The 14,704-nt window shown below is 37.1% G+C and overlaps 2 protein-coding genes across 2 annotated transcripts; both read left to right on the top strand.

Annotated features, from left to right (window-relative positions):
- Positions 1-860: 860 nt before the first annotated feature.
- On the top strand, positions 861-3,428 carry LOC111037364. The gene has a single exon (XM_022319900.1). The coding sequence runs from the start codon at positions 861-863 to the stop codon at positions 3,426-3,428; it is 2,568 nt and encodes an 855-aa protein (XP_022175592.1).
- A 4,818-nt stretch (positions 3,429-8,246) lies between these two features.
- Positions 8,247-11,000, top strand: LOC111037357. Its single transcript, XM_022319890.1, has one exon. It carries the CDS (start codon positions 8,247-8,249, stop codon positions 10,998-11,000), a length of 2,754 nt encoding a protein of 917 aa, XP_022175582.1.
- Positions 11,001-14,704: the final 3,704 nt, after the last annotated feature.

Genomic DNA, 14,704 nt, shown 5'->3' with positions numbered 1-14,704 from the left:
GAGGTGAGGCTGCCGGCGTTAACGGTGATAAGTGCGTTCGTGGCCAACATAATGGTAGCAGAGCGTGGTTGATTAAGGATCTTCTCTTCTGGCTGTTACTTGGTGAGCTTACTTCTGTTTTATTATATTAAGGTGTCATTCCCTCCCATTGTAGTGTTAAGATTATGACTATCGGTGGGTAACAGTATTATTTAGTGTCAGCAGTCCGTTGATCCATGGATGTGGCATCTTAACTATTAGGCACCTTTCAATATTAAGTGGTTACATTTAATTGAACAATATATAAGACTGATCAGTTTAAATATTAAATACCTCAGTTCTCTTAGTTTAGTAGGTTTTCTCTTAACGTTAATAATTAGGATTTCATTAATACCTATTATGTTAGTGTTATTAATTTAATATTTTTATTTGGATCACATATTTTATTGTTGACCTAGCAAGGTTATTATATTTTGTTAAATTTATAAACAGGTTAGAACTTCCCTGTTATTACTACTGGTATTATTACTACTTAGTTCTACTGTAGGTAGCTACCATATTATTTTATTGTTTATTAGTAGTAATTTATTATGTTTGTGTGAACTTCACTGGATCTCTGATCTATTAGTTGATTATTATTACTTTGTTATTTAGTATTCTTTAAATTTATGTTGATGAAGTACTGATCAGTATTGATAATATAATATAATTATTTAAGTGGGTTTGGAGTTGCTGATATATGTGCAATCACATTGAATTGTTATTTCCAGCTTACCAGTTGTATTAGTGCTTAAGTGTTAAATTAATTTGTACTGCTTCATGCTCATTGGGTCGTTGCGTTAGTTCCTTGTAGGTGCGTGCATTTGTTATCTTTTGCCACCATGTCAGACGAAGAGATCAAGACTCGCAACATAAGACTGAAACAGCGTGCCACAGCTAAGCGAGACCTCGCTGCAAGTCATATTCGTCGTCTACATGCTTCAGCAAAAGCAGCAGGAAATGATCCAACATCAAGGGGTCTAGTTACGACGGCTGGTCAGGATCTGAATAATTGGTGGTCGCAATATTCAGTGGAAAGTGATGCGTTATTGAACGTTATGATTGAGTTGGACGAAATAGATCAATTTTCTCCAGATGCTGATGCTGATGTCTACGCCTTAGTGGTAGAGATCAAATCAATCATCAATAGTTATGAACTTGAAACCTTGAAGTCATCCAAAGACGCTACACCAGTTACACAGATCAGTGATACTGCAATAATGGCAAATCCAGGTGAAGATCATCAGTCGATTACACAAACTAGCAACGCAGCCATGCTTCCAAACACAGTTTCTGTCATGGAAACACAGTCGTCAGCTCGTGTGAGTGGTTCTACGTCTTCAGATGTCTCCTTCCGTCCCCAAGTATCAATGCGCCTCCCAGAAATCCCTCTGCCAAAATTCGACGGTGATCTCCGTTCGTGGCCAGACTTCCGGGACCGCTTTGTTAATCTAGTAATCCGCAACAAGGATATTGATTCAGATAGCACCAGATTTTACTATTTACTTGGGTGCCTTGAAGCTGATGCGGGTGAAGTACTAAAAGGGATTCCAGTGACTAAAGACACCTTCCAGTTAGCCTGGAACACATTAGTGAAATCCTACGATAAACCGAGAAAACTGGCCTCTTCAATCATTGAGAGTTTTTTAGTTGCTCCCGTATCCACTTCAGAATCACTGGTGGATCTCAAACGTTTCTTGAATGTATTTGATGAAGGACTAGCAATATTAGAATCGTTGCACTTGCCAGACCTGTGTTCGTTCCTGCTGTTTACCATCGCTTCAAAATCTCTTCCAACTCATACGCGTCGCTTGTTTGAATCTGATAATTCTGCAGAGTATCCATCAGTTGACAGTGTGCTGGAATTTGTGAAGAATAGGGTGAGGGTGCTGGAAAATGCTGGTGGTACTTCAGGACCAGGGAAATCGTTTGGTGGAAGCAACAAGAAAACTAATCCAGGTCCAGGGAAGCATTACAATCGTTCTTCGACCACCCAGACAGCGTTGGTATCATCTGTAAAGACTCAGAAACCTAAGTCCACTGAATCCGAAAAGTGTCGTTGCTGTGGGGGAGCTCATGCGTTGAAAGATTGTGCAAAATTTCTGGGAGCATCAGTAGATGATCGATACCAAATTGTGTGCTCTCACAGACTATGTTTAGTATGCTTTGAAAGTGGCCATATGTCATATAAATGCAAATCGTCATGTAGTGTGTGCAAACGTCGCCATCATGGGCTATTGCACAAGGACCCTTCTACTTCTGATCCGTCGTCCAAGGTTCCTAAAGTGGCCATGTTTGCCAAGCATCAAAATCAACTTCCATCTGTAGTACTAGCGACGGCACTGCTTCATGTTCAAGATGTGGCTGGAAGTCCACAGACGGTTCGGGCCTTAATTGATGGTGGCTCACAGATCAGTGCCATATCTGCAGATTGTTGTCAACGTCTAGGTCTACGTGCAGCAAAATGGACGTTACCAGTTACTGGGTTGTCAGAGTTACCTGTACCAAGCGTTTTGGGTATCGTAGATCTACATATCCAACCTCGGGACTCAAGCCAATCTTCAATGCCTGTAAGAGCTTGGGTGCTATCTTCCATAACATCTGATATGCCTACCTCAAAACTACCGTCAACGGTTCGGGAGAAATGTGGTGACTTGTCATTAGCTGATCCGCTATTTGATATCCCGGCTCCGGTTGAAATTTTGTTGGGTGCTGACATATACCCTATGGTCTGGTCTCATGAAACTGCCTCGTTAGGTCATGGATATCCAACTGCGTTCAACTCCATCTTCGGTTGGGCAATTGTAGGTCCACTTCACCACATAAAGGCTCCAAGTCCTAGGGCTCTACCTGTTCAGATATCTTCCTCAGTCGAATCCTTAATGGAAAAGTTTTGGAACATTGAGGAACCGGAAGCTGCTCCGCCCGTGTTCACTCAGGAGGGTCAGTGTGAAGAAATTTTTCTATCAGAGATGTGCAAGAATGGTAAAGGACAGTACATGGTCCCATTGCCGTTTCGTGATGGTCAGCCCAGTTCTTTTCCTGGAATGCGACAAATTTCAGTTAATCGTCTGTTACAACTGGAGCGCAAACTATCCCGAGACCCTGTGCTGTACGATAACTACAAAAGGTTCATGGTGGATTATGAAGCGTTAGGGCACATGTCTGAGGCAGATTCACCAGGAGACTACTACATCCCGCACCATGCTGTTTACAAGGCCGAAGGGGAAAATATGAAATTAAGAGTGGTTTTCGACGCCTCGGCTCGTTGTCGATCCGGTTCCTCACTGAATGAAAGTCTCCATGTTGGCCCAAAGTTACAACAAGATATAGTTGATGTCTTAACTGGCTTTAGAGTCCATACCGTTGGCGATATAAGAAACCCTAGACGCTACAGAGCGGCGCTATAATAATGCGTTTTCATTGGCCCATTTGAATTACCCGCCAGATTGTTATCACGTTATATTAATATAGTGAAATTCTATTATCACGTTATATTAATCTATATATCTATTAAATTCTTTTTTTAAATATATTTATATTACCTATCGTAAATAGTTAATAGATTACTATTAGATAAACTAACTGTGACTTTTGAACTTTTTGAACTTCTATTTTTCATTCATATAAAATTACCTAACATTATTATGGAAATTAGAAAGAACACAATCACTCTTTATGTGATCCTCACTCTACTATAATTCTAGCCCCTAGGTTATACAAAAATATATTAACCTTTTTTTTTTAAATTTGGTAAAGTAAATTTTTTTCCACTTTAATTTTAATTAAACTTACCTAGACAACTGTTCATTTTTGGCTTTGTTATATAATATTAAAATGTAATATATTATGTTGTATAATGTATAGATTGTAAATGTTGAGCTATCATAGGTTAGGTTAGGTTAGGTTAGGTTAGGTTTAATAGCTAATAATAAAAAAAACAACTTCATTTTTGGTATTAAATAATATTGTTGTAACCTACCAATTAAAATGAATATTGAGATGTATAGCTTAATAATCAAGTTTAATAATGCATTTCAGACTGAACTTACCTGTATTAAATACTTCTATGAAGGTATGGGACCTAGTGAAGCTTACTGCTTAGGTATCATTTTTATGAAAAACTTATTTTAAGTATAAAACTATTGTCTAGTGGTTCTACAAATCTTCTAATAACTGTTGTTTATCATCTTTATAATGTTTTGAGAAATTAAAACTTTGGAAGTGCCAATTCTCCTTTCCTTTATTTTAATTAATAGACAAAATTGATAGGTATCTATAGAGTATAGGTACATCAGAAGGTAAAACCTAACATTTATTTAAATTATTTATAAATTGGTTATATATTATAATACATCATTGAATATTATTGTAATAAGTAAATTTAAATTTATGAACATCTGCCATGGTATGTTGCATTCATTTGATTTTTGCTTATGTTTTGGTTTAAATTGTGTAACCTTTTTTTATTTTTATTTTTGGCAACTGATGTGGGTGGACGGCCAGACGGAATTCGCTTTGAACCACGAGTCACTCCTGGTCTTCGCCTTGATATGGCAGTAGGTTGAACTTTTATTTGCTGTCTTCTTTTATTAACCGATGATAGGTTTCTATTGGTCTTAACAATAAATGATGTTAGTTGCTGTGCATTTTTAATATTTTTCAGTTTCTTAGACAACTTTTCACATACATCCAATGGTACAAAAGATAATAAACTTTGAAGTCTTACAATTTCTTCTTCTATATCTTTTGTCACACCACTTCTTTGGTCAATTTCACTTGTATCATTGCTATATGTTGTGTTTGTATTGCTGGTTTTAAGTTCCATGATAGTTGTTGTAATAGTGTTTGCAACTTCATTTTTTTGATCATGTTTTACAATACTGCTATTAATATCAACAAGAGGATTTAGATTTTCTTTCAATCCTAAAAACCAATCTAATGATGGACATTTTTCTCCCAAAGCCAATTGTCCAAGTAAATAACGTTCTTTTGAAGTGACTGGTTGTGCATTTGGCAATGGCAAATTAAAATGTTTGTGTAACCAAGCCTGGTGTTTGCAAAAAGCACCAACTTTTCCAACTTTACAGTTACAAACACCAATACTCATATTGACTATATAGTACATATCACCTATTGACGAACTAGGAACAGAATACAGTCCATTATGATGATCAATAATATTTTTTAAATCTAGGTGATTCATTTGTTTAAATAATGCAAAATAACCTCTTGCTATTTCATCTTTTCGAACATGGGCATGATCTAATATTCTATTAGTGAAATAATCTTCCCACACTTTAGAAATAGATTCAACTAATGCAGTAACATTATATGCTTTATTTCTAGACAGAACAATTTCTTTCAAAACACGTATGGAATCTTCTGCATAATTGTTGGTGTTATTGCCGCGAGTAATATAATTCAACCGAAATAATAAAACCCACTGAGTTTTACGGCAATAAAAATTGTCAAAACGTTTCACAAATTGAGGAAATTTGTTTGATAAGTTGTGTATATTAGCTACACCAGAATCTAGGATTTCTTCATTTTCAGCATACATAACCTGAATAAAAAATCATTGAGAACAAATAATTATACATATAATATTAAATATAAATAAAATGGTCCATTAACATAATACCCATGTAAAAAAATATTGTATACTGTAAAGTACCTACATATTTTTTTATAATTTAACTAGACAAATAAGTTACCTTAGGTAACTAAGTACTCAAAGTAAAAAAAAAAGTTTGATTAATGGCATATCAAAACCTTACATTCTTTTCTAAATAATTGCATAAGGTATTGCCTTTGGTCTTGAGGTATATGGTTTTTAGAATCTGTAATCCAACGCCATTCTTTTTGTCCAACATGAAAATGACATAATAATTGCAAAGATTCAGGGAATATTTCTTTCAATGCTTGTTTTTCAGCAGCCGAATCATCTGTCATAAAGATGTTTGGTGCCTGGAATATTAATAGAAATTTTAATAGCTGGTACCTACTTAATTTGGTAATACAAAGTACTATCATAATATTATTATGCTTAGTATTGTTGTTTCATAATAGTTTTGTATTAATATGTTAAATTAGGTTAGGTATATTAAATTTTAAGAAATATAATTAACACTTACATCCGAATTACCAAAACACTTAGGAAATGTTTTTTTTAGAAGTCCAAAAGCAGCCTTGTAGCTTTCAGTTGACTGGCCTTGATGTAGTAAAATGCCTAAAGGCACTGCACCAGCCTTTGTTGCTGTCAATAGAATAGTGATCGTAGTTTCTAAAGTATCGCAGCTACTACTGCTGTCACAAAATATAATTTCCCTAGAAGTACTTAAGAGTTGAGCTCTTTTCATAATTTGTGTGGTTACAAGAATAACCCAGGGTGTATCTTCATTCACATACACTGAAATTCCTAAAGTAAAACTATGAATGTTAAATCTATAATCAAAGATCATATTCATATATTTATATACACTATACAGCTATAATCAGATTAAAAAAAGAAATTTATACCTTGTGAATTATATAATGGAATTTTTTCTTTTAGTTTTTCTAAGGGATTATTTACACTGCCAAAATTTGAATTCCTCCAAACATTATGAAGGTGATACACACTGTTTTTGATTGGATTAATTGAACCATTAGCCAATAGTTTTAATGGACTTGTGTTTTTTAAGATTTCTTTTTCATGAAAACGACAAGCCTCACTAGGTCCCATACCTTCATTGAAGTACTGAAGGAACAACTGTTCAGTCTGCAAATATAAAATAATATGAAATCAACAATACTGGGTGATGATAAAAGTGTACATTTTTAAACTCTACCTCTGGATTTACTCTTAGAAATTTAAGAGAGCCACTGGTGTTAATGGTATGATTATGTTTACCGATTATTGAAACTTTTGCACACAACGGATGTGTCATTTTAAGATACATGTCATTTTTTCTAGTATTTCTATTGTTTTTTTTTATAAGTATGTCCAGTTTGGCTTCACACAGTGTGTTGCGTGGAGTTAAATCTTTAATGTTTTTAATCAGTGTTGATTTTGGTTTTACTTTGTTTCGATGATTATGCTGGCAAACCCAATATTTGTGAAAAACAACTCTAAACACAAGAGAGAATTAGTATCAGAGATCAGTAGGTACTGAGTACAGAATATAATATTATGACCTACCTATCACCTATGGTATATTTATAAAATATACATACTTGTTAAAAATACTTTTAGTCTTTTTATAAGAATATCAGACACCTAGGTAGGTACTTAAATACTTGAATAAAAAAGTATTTAAATATATTTTCCAATAGGTATTTATATACAAATACAAAAAAAAAAGGTGCAAACACATTTAAAGAACAATCAACAATTAAAATATTTTCAAATGCTAAATTTTTATTTTGTTATATTTCTGACCTTGGCTCATGTTATATTTTTCTATCATAGGTCTGAATTTAGGTCAGTTTTTAAAATGTGTATTTTTATGTGGAAAAATGTGGAGGTTCCAAAATGGTTCTGCCATACTATGAGTACTCTTTAATATTAAAACCAAAATTAATTTATACACAATATGTACCTACCATTTAATAATTCATATAATATAAAAGTGAATAATTTATTTATTTTTATTACCTACTTTTATCTAAGAAGTAAGCTAAAATCTATCTAAAACTGCAATATAATATGATGTTTATATTTAATATCATTCTAATTAATTAGGTACATAAAATATTTTAAATAATACTTATAACTTACTTCTCTGGGTTTTGTAACTGTCCTTGGATAATCCAATTTGTATTAGTTTTTTCTTGAAACAACATAAGAAATTCTGCAACGTCTTCAGCATTGTTCATATTGCTACGTATCACATTTTGTTCTTCATTGTCATCTTCCAATAATTTGCAATGCAAATTAGGGTTAATATTATTTATTTCCATCAAAATACTTTCTAGACTCATATTAATTGATTTTTTGAATGAAAAATAGAAGTTCAAAAAGTTCAAAAGTCATAGTTAGTTTATCTAATAGTAATCTATTAACTGTTTACGATAGGTAATATAAATATATTTTAAAATAGAATTTCACTATATTAATATAACGTGATAACAATCTGGCGGGTAATTCAAATAGGCCAATGAAAACGCATTATTATAGCGCCGCTCTGTAGCGTCTAGGGTTTATTATATCGCATACCGTTGCGTTTACCACAGACATCTGCAAAATGTACCGACAGATTTGGGTACTAGAAAAATACCGCGGATACCAGCATATACTCTGGAGAAATTCTCCACAGCTCCAGATCCGGGAGTACACGTTGAACACGGTTACGTATGGAGTAAACAGCGCTCCTTATTTAGCGCTTCGGGTCCTTCGTCATATTGCTGATAATGATTGTGAGGAGGTCCCTGAAGTTAGCAAGGCGCTCAGATTCCAGACTTACATGGACGACATCTGTGTGGGGGCACCATCGTTGGAATGTGCTTTATCATTGAAATCTGATTTAATTAAAACATTGTCCAGATCGGGATTAATGTTGAAGAAATGGTCTAGCAACGAACCACGGTTGTTATCAGGTCTTCCGCTGGAAGACTTAGCAGGTGATCCCCTTACGTTTGACCGTGGTGACGGCATTCCTGTGCTAGGTATGCAATGGCGTCCAACCGCGGATCATTTTGTGTACGATATAACCGCAATCAAGTCAGTTTTGTCCAAACGTGGGGTCCTATCGGTAATTGCAAGGATCTTCGACCCGTTAGGGTTTCTATCGCCAGTTATTTTTCATGCCAAGTGTATTATGCAACGTTTATGGTCTGCTCAAACTTCGTGGGATGAACCACTACCGCCAGCCATCGCTACGGAATGGCAACAATTCATGGACATGCTAGGTTGGCTGACAGAGATCCGCATTCCACGTTGCATTGGCGGCTCCATCGGGATAGAATATTCATTGTGCGGTTTTTGCGATGCCTCTGAAAGGGGTTATGCTGCAGTATTGTACTTTCGTGTGACTGATCCGTCTCAGAAGGTAAACGTGTACTTGCTCGGGGCAAAAACTAAACTGGCACTGTTAAAAACGACCACGATACCCAGATTGGAGTTATGTGGAGCTGTTTTGTTGGCTTCTTGGTTATCACGGATGCTTCGGATACTGGAAGCACACATGAAGATTTCAGGTGTTTATGCTTGGTCGGATTCGACCATAGTCCTTTCTTGGTTGTTAAACCCCCATGTTGCCTTGAAGGTCTTCGTCTCTAATCGCGTCCATCACATCAAGACCTTGCTTCCAGTCTGCCAGTGGGCTCATGTCAGGTCTGAAGAAAACCCGGCTGATTGTGCGTCACGGGGACTGACTCCAGCAGAGATAGTAAAAGCTCAGTTGTACTGGTCGGGTCCAGAGTTTTTAAGATCTCCAGTCGATCATTGGGATCTCCATCCAACTACCATGCCAGGCGACCAGCTACCGGAAGTCCACTCAGTAGCCCTTTTGATAACGTCACCAATAAGGAAAGGCGAATGGTTTACGCGGTTCTCATCCTACAGCGTCATGATCCGTGTAATAGCTCGGCTACGCCGTTTCATTGGAAGATGTAGACGGCAGGAAACAGTTTCTGGTCATTTGACACGTTCAGAGCTAGATCAAGCTTTGTACGTGTTAGTCAGATGTACCCAGGAGTGCCTGTTGAGTTCTCTTCTTCGGGAATTGTCAAGTGGTAGCGCAGTCTCTTCGAAGGTGTATGCTAAACTTAGCCCTTTTATCGATGAATTTGGTGTTATTAGAGTTGGTGGTCGGCTGCAGAATGCTATGTGTTCATGGGATCGCAAACACCCAATACTGTTGCCTAAAGAATCGCACCTATCTGCGTTGATTGCACGCCATTGGCATTTGAGTGCATGTCATGCCCGATCAAAACTACTTATCTCGTTAGTCAATAGTCGCTTCTGGATCATGGGTGTACGCCGGGTTGTCTATAAGGCTATCAAGTCCTGCATTACTTGTGTAAAACTAGATGGAGTGAATCCTCAACCCAAAATGGCTGATCTGCCTATGTCAAGAGTGCAAGCTTGCCGAGCATTCACAGCAGTGGGAATTGACTACGCAGGACCATTAATAATAAAAGAAACCAAGTTACGAAAAGCTCGCGAATACAAAGTGTACATAGCACTCTTTGTTTGTATGAGTACAAGAGCTATTCACCTTGAAGTTGTACTGGATTTATCAACTGATGACTTTTTAGCGGCACTTGACAGATTTGTTGCCCGGCGAGGTGTGCCTACATCCGTCCATTCAGATTGTGGGACAAACTTTGTTGGGGCTGCACGTAAATTGAAGGATTTGATCAACTCGCCCTCGAGTAGGGATCAATGTTCCAGTCGTCTGATGTGTCACTGGAACTTTAACCCGCCTAGTGCACCTCACTTTGGAGGACTTTGGGAGGCTGCGGTGAAGTCTACCAAATCGTTGCTGACAAGGTCATTGGGGGCGCAGACTTGGACATTGGAAGAGTTTACTACAATCCTATGTCGGGTTGAAGCTGCGCTGAACTCCAGGCCATTAACTCCTGTTACTCCAGATCCGGAGGACTTGGACTGTTTGACCCCAGGTCATTTTTTAATTGGCCAACCATTGATGTCAGTTCCTGAGAAGGAACTCGGTGTGAAGCCAGTGAATCTACAACGGCGTTGGAAGCTCCTGCAACAAACCTTTCAAACCTTTTGGCGAAGATGGTCGTCAGAATATCTGAACACCTTGCAAGTTAGGAGTCGCTGGTCGTCAAGCCAAGAAAATGTGAAAGTAGGAGACATGGTGGTCATAAAAGATAGCACTGCATCCCCACTACTCTGGCGTTTGGGTCGTATCCTTGAGGTGATGCCTAGTAAGGATGGGGTGGTTAGAGTCGTTCGGGTACTAACGAAAGGTGGTTCCTTGGTCAGACCTGTAGTGAAACTGGTACTGCTGCCGACCGATCAGTCATAATAATATTTCTTTTTTTTATCCCCTTTCTCTTGACACCTTAATACTAATTTGATGGGCGGTGTGCTCACCGGGAGCAGTTGATGAGCTGTATCCATTTAAAAAAAAAAAAGGAGTAGAGAGTGTGGAGAAATAATTGTTTTGGGCCAGACACCAAACCCCCTCAGACTGATTCTTAATTTTTTTTATATGATGTTATAATTTAGTACAACTGTTCCTAATCATTTATTTTAGATAATGTTATAATTTAGAGCAGCTGTTGATCCACAGCTGCCCGTTTTGTTTTAATAATACTATAATGTAATCCTCTGTGATATAGCTATAAAATGTTGATAAATTGTAATGTGATAAACTTGTGATTCTACAGTTACCATAATATGTTATATAATATGTATATCGATCTCTTGTATAATAATTTTGTTGTTGATGTAACCCCCCTGTACCACTCCGAGTAAGCGTGAAGAGTCAACATGTCAATCAATCAACTGTGTGCCTGATCGGGTCCACCATCCGTATCATCTAGCGAAGAACTGAAACTTTCAACTGCTCAAACTCTTTGTAATCCCAGATCTGGGATTTCCAAGGGGGAGTATGTTCGAGCACCATCGACATTTAAAATTGCTCACTATTACGCGCCACTGTGGCGCGTGATGTTGCCAGCACTGCTAACAGTTGGTCAGACTATTAGGCCGCCCAGACAGCCGTTGATGTGCGGTCGGCGACGCTCCGTCGCCATCTTTATCGTTTTTGTACCGATAGCTGTTTTCGGTCCGTTACTGTTTGTAAGATATTGTTCATATCTTTTTCTTGTGTATTTCGTAAACCACGTTTTCACACCAAAACGGAAGCGAAGAGTCTTGTTTTGTTTATCCGTTTTCATCCGTCTCGCATCTTAAAGCCAGACTCGGCAGATCAGCCACACACCGGCAGATCAGCCATACACCAACAGTTCCGCTACACCGACGACCAGACCGGCCATACCAGCAGTTCCGCTACCCTGATGCCAGATCGGCCATACTAGCAGCTCAGCAGACACCAGCCAGCTCCGGAGTGGTGAAATCATTGTATCTCCCACATAATAATATTACTGTGTCACAAATCACTATAATATAGATTAATATTATAGCCATATTTTATCAGACTATTTATTTTAGAAATAAACTTGTTGTGTTCACCTGAGAACTGTCTTGAGGAGGTGAGGCTGCCGGCGTTAACGGTGATAAGTGCGTTCGTGGCCAACAACGTGCATAGGTAACAGTGACGTCATGGATATAATAAATATCATAAATAATGAAGATATAATAAGATCAGATATAATTAAGATAAACATTTTTCCTGTGAAGAGACATTTGTAAAATTTGTAGGAAACACGTGTTTCCGACTAATTTTTCTTGTGTGGACCGGGTTAAGTATGTATATAAACAATATACATGTATGTATACAATTTAAATAACCTAATATTGTAGCAGTGTTTGGAACGTTCACTAAAATAGTAAACGCGTTCACGTTCACATACATTGTCTAATAAACTGAACGCGTTCATAGCTTGTACACGTAAAATAGAACGTACCACCTACCAATGTTTTAATAGCAAAATAATTTATTTTAAATTAAAAAGAATAACTTACCTTTCCTCTCGGATTGGGTTTTGATGGTGATTTAGTTACGTCAGGTAATTGATCCATAATTTGAAAAAATGTGGAAAATTTACAATATCAAATAACAAAATATTCTCATCGTCGATACAAAACAACGTGCAAACAGAGTAGTCTCTTAGCGTACGGTTGGATTGGTAATGACCGTACACATACGTATTGAACATTAGTACAATCCATATTATGGAATTACAAAAAACATCTGCCAGGCTCCAGTAAGTCGGCGATCCCTCTGTCATCGATTACACAATAGACAACGTCAAGGCATTGGTACACAAAGAGATTAGTGCTTACAGTTATTTGGCACACTCGTACTACAACTGTTTAAGGGCCCCTAAACCATTGGTTCATAACATTTTTATATCTGCTGCGTACTTGCTACACAATTTGAAAATGTTTAAGTACTAATTCACAACATAATTTTCAATTTTTTTTTTCTCATATTAAAAATGTAACTATCTATCTACTCGTCTTTTTTCATAAAATTAATTTTGTTTTTATTATTATTAGTTTAACGACTGTCAACTAAATTATTATTTAATTTTTTTTACAATTTTTTTGGCGCTACTAAAATGATGCGCCCAGGGTAATAATGATAAGATACGTATTTGCACATACTATAATATTTTATAGCAGTGACATTCCACAAATCCGACGAATATCGACGACAGGCGCGCACCGGCGGCATGAGCCGACGACCGGCGTCCACCAACGAAGCCGCTCGAACGCGGTCTCCAGAGTGGGGACATGCGCAAGCAAGGACGAAAATTGGTCGGCGGACTGATTATTCTCTCGTGGAATAGACTATACCTGTTAGGGTGGCTGTTCTTCTTAAAGGTATGTCCATTACAAAAAAAAAAAAAAACAATTTTTAATATTTCTGTCAGTTTTAGTTTACTATTAGATTTGTTATTCAAGTCCTCATAGTGAAAAAATTTATTGCCTTGTGTCGTACACTGCGCGAAGTCTGGCACCCTTTTTTTTGCACCGAAGAACCGGACGAAATTCACCCCCGCGATCGCATTTTCTACTATTTACCAATTCACTACCCCGCTTAAGGCATGGTAACGTTTCGTTGGCAGTGTCTAATAAGCCATGCTCCCTTAAAAATACAGTGGCATTTCCTTCACAACAGGCGACGGTCGAATAGAACTCTTTTCATTGAATGATGATATGCACTAATACGCGGTTAGGTTACTGATCGACGGCTGTTCAGTTACTAACAAACTTATTAAATACACTACCATACTGTGTTATATCAGTGATTTTGTCTTTTTGTATAATTATAGGCGGAAAATACAAAACTATATCATAGGTATACAATATATTACAGCAAATTATATTTGGGTCAATTTTATCTTTAAATGTTTTTTTTATCGCTGCTCAGATAGGCGGTCTACATACATGTTTGTAGACTGCGTCCCGTCGTTATACCTCATATCCGAGCAGCACCTAAAAAAGTCTTCTGCCCCAGAGTGTGCAAGCGTATGGCTCCTTATGCACAAACGGAAATTAAAGCTGGAAATTCAAGTGCGAGACCGTGTGGGTAATAAAATGTACTTGATTTAAATTGAGGAACATATCAAAGTTCTTAGCATTGTTATGTATCAATCTTTAATGATACATCGTGGGGGGATTCTCATCGCGGTGAAATGTCTGGGTTCGAGGTATTTGTATGGCGCTAAGTTTATACTTAACTCGTTGACCGCCATGAGATCTTGTATGAGATCTCAACATACCTAGTCCTGACCGCCAAGGGGTTTTTCATAGGTTTACTCAAAAAAATTTGTGGACAAAACATTGTCTGATTTTATTCAAAATACTCACTCCAGATCTTGTAGAGTTTTTTTTCAAAAAAGGACCTTCACAGCCTATGCCAAATGATCTACCGGACAAACACTTTCCAAAGGATAAGATCGGTCGGTCTTTTCACGAATCTTGGTATTGGAAAATTGATGGAAGTGTAACGAAAAGAAAATGGTTGTCTTACTCTATAAAAATTGATAAAGCATTTTGCCATTATTGTGTTTTATTTAAAACAAAACAATCTAA

Source organism: Myzus persicae, unplaced genomic scaffold (genome assembly GCF_001856785.1).
Source record: "Myzus persicae strain clone G006 unplaced genomic scaffold, MPER_G0061.0, whole genome shotgun sequence".
In the NCBI taxonomy this organism is placed as follows: domain Eukaryota; kingdom Metazoa; phylum Arthropoda; class Insecta; order Hemiptera; family Aphididae; genus Myzus; species Myzus persicae.
The sequence above is the reverse complement of the archived record's forward strand: the minus strand, read 5'-3'. Positions and strand labels throughout refer to the sequence as shown.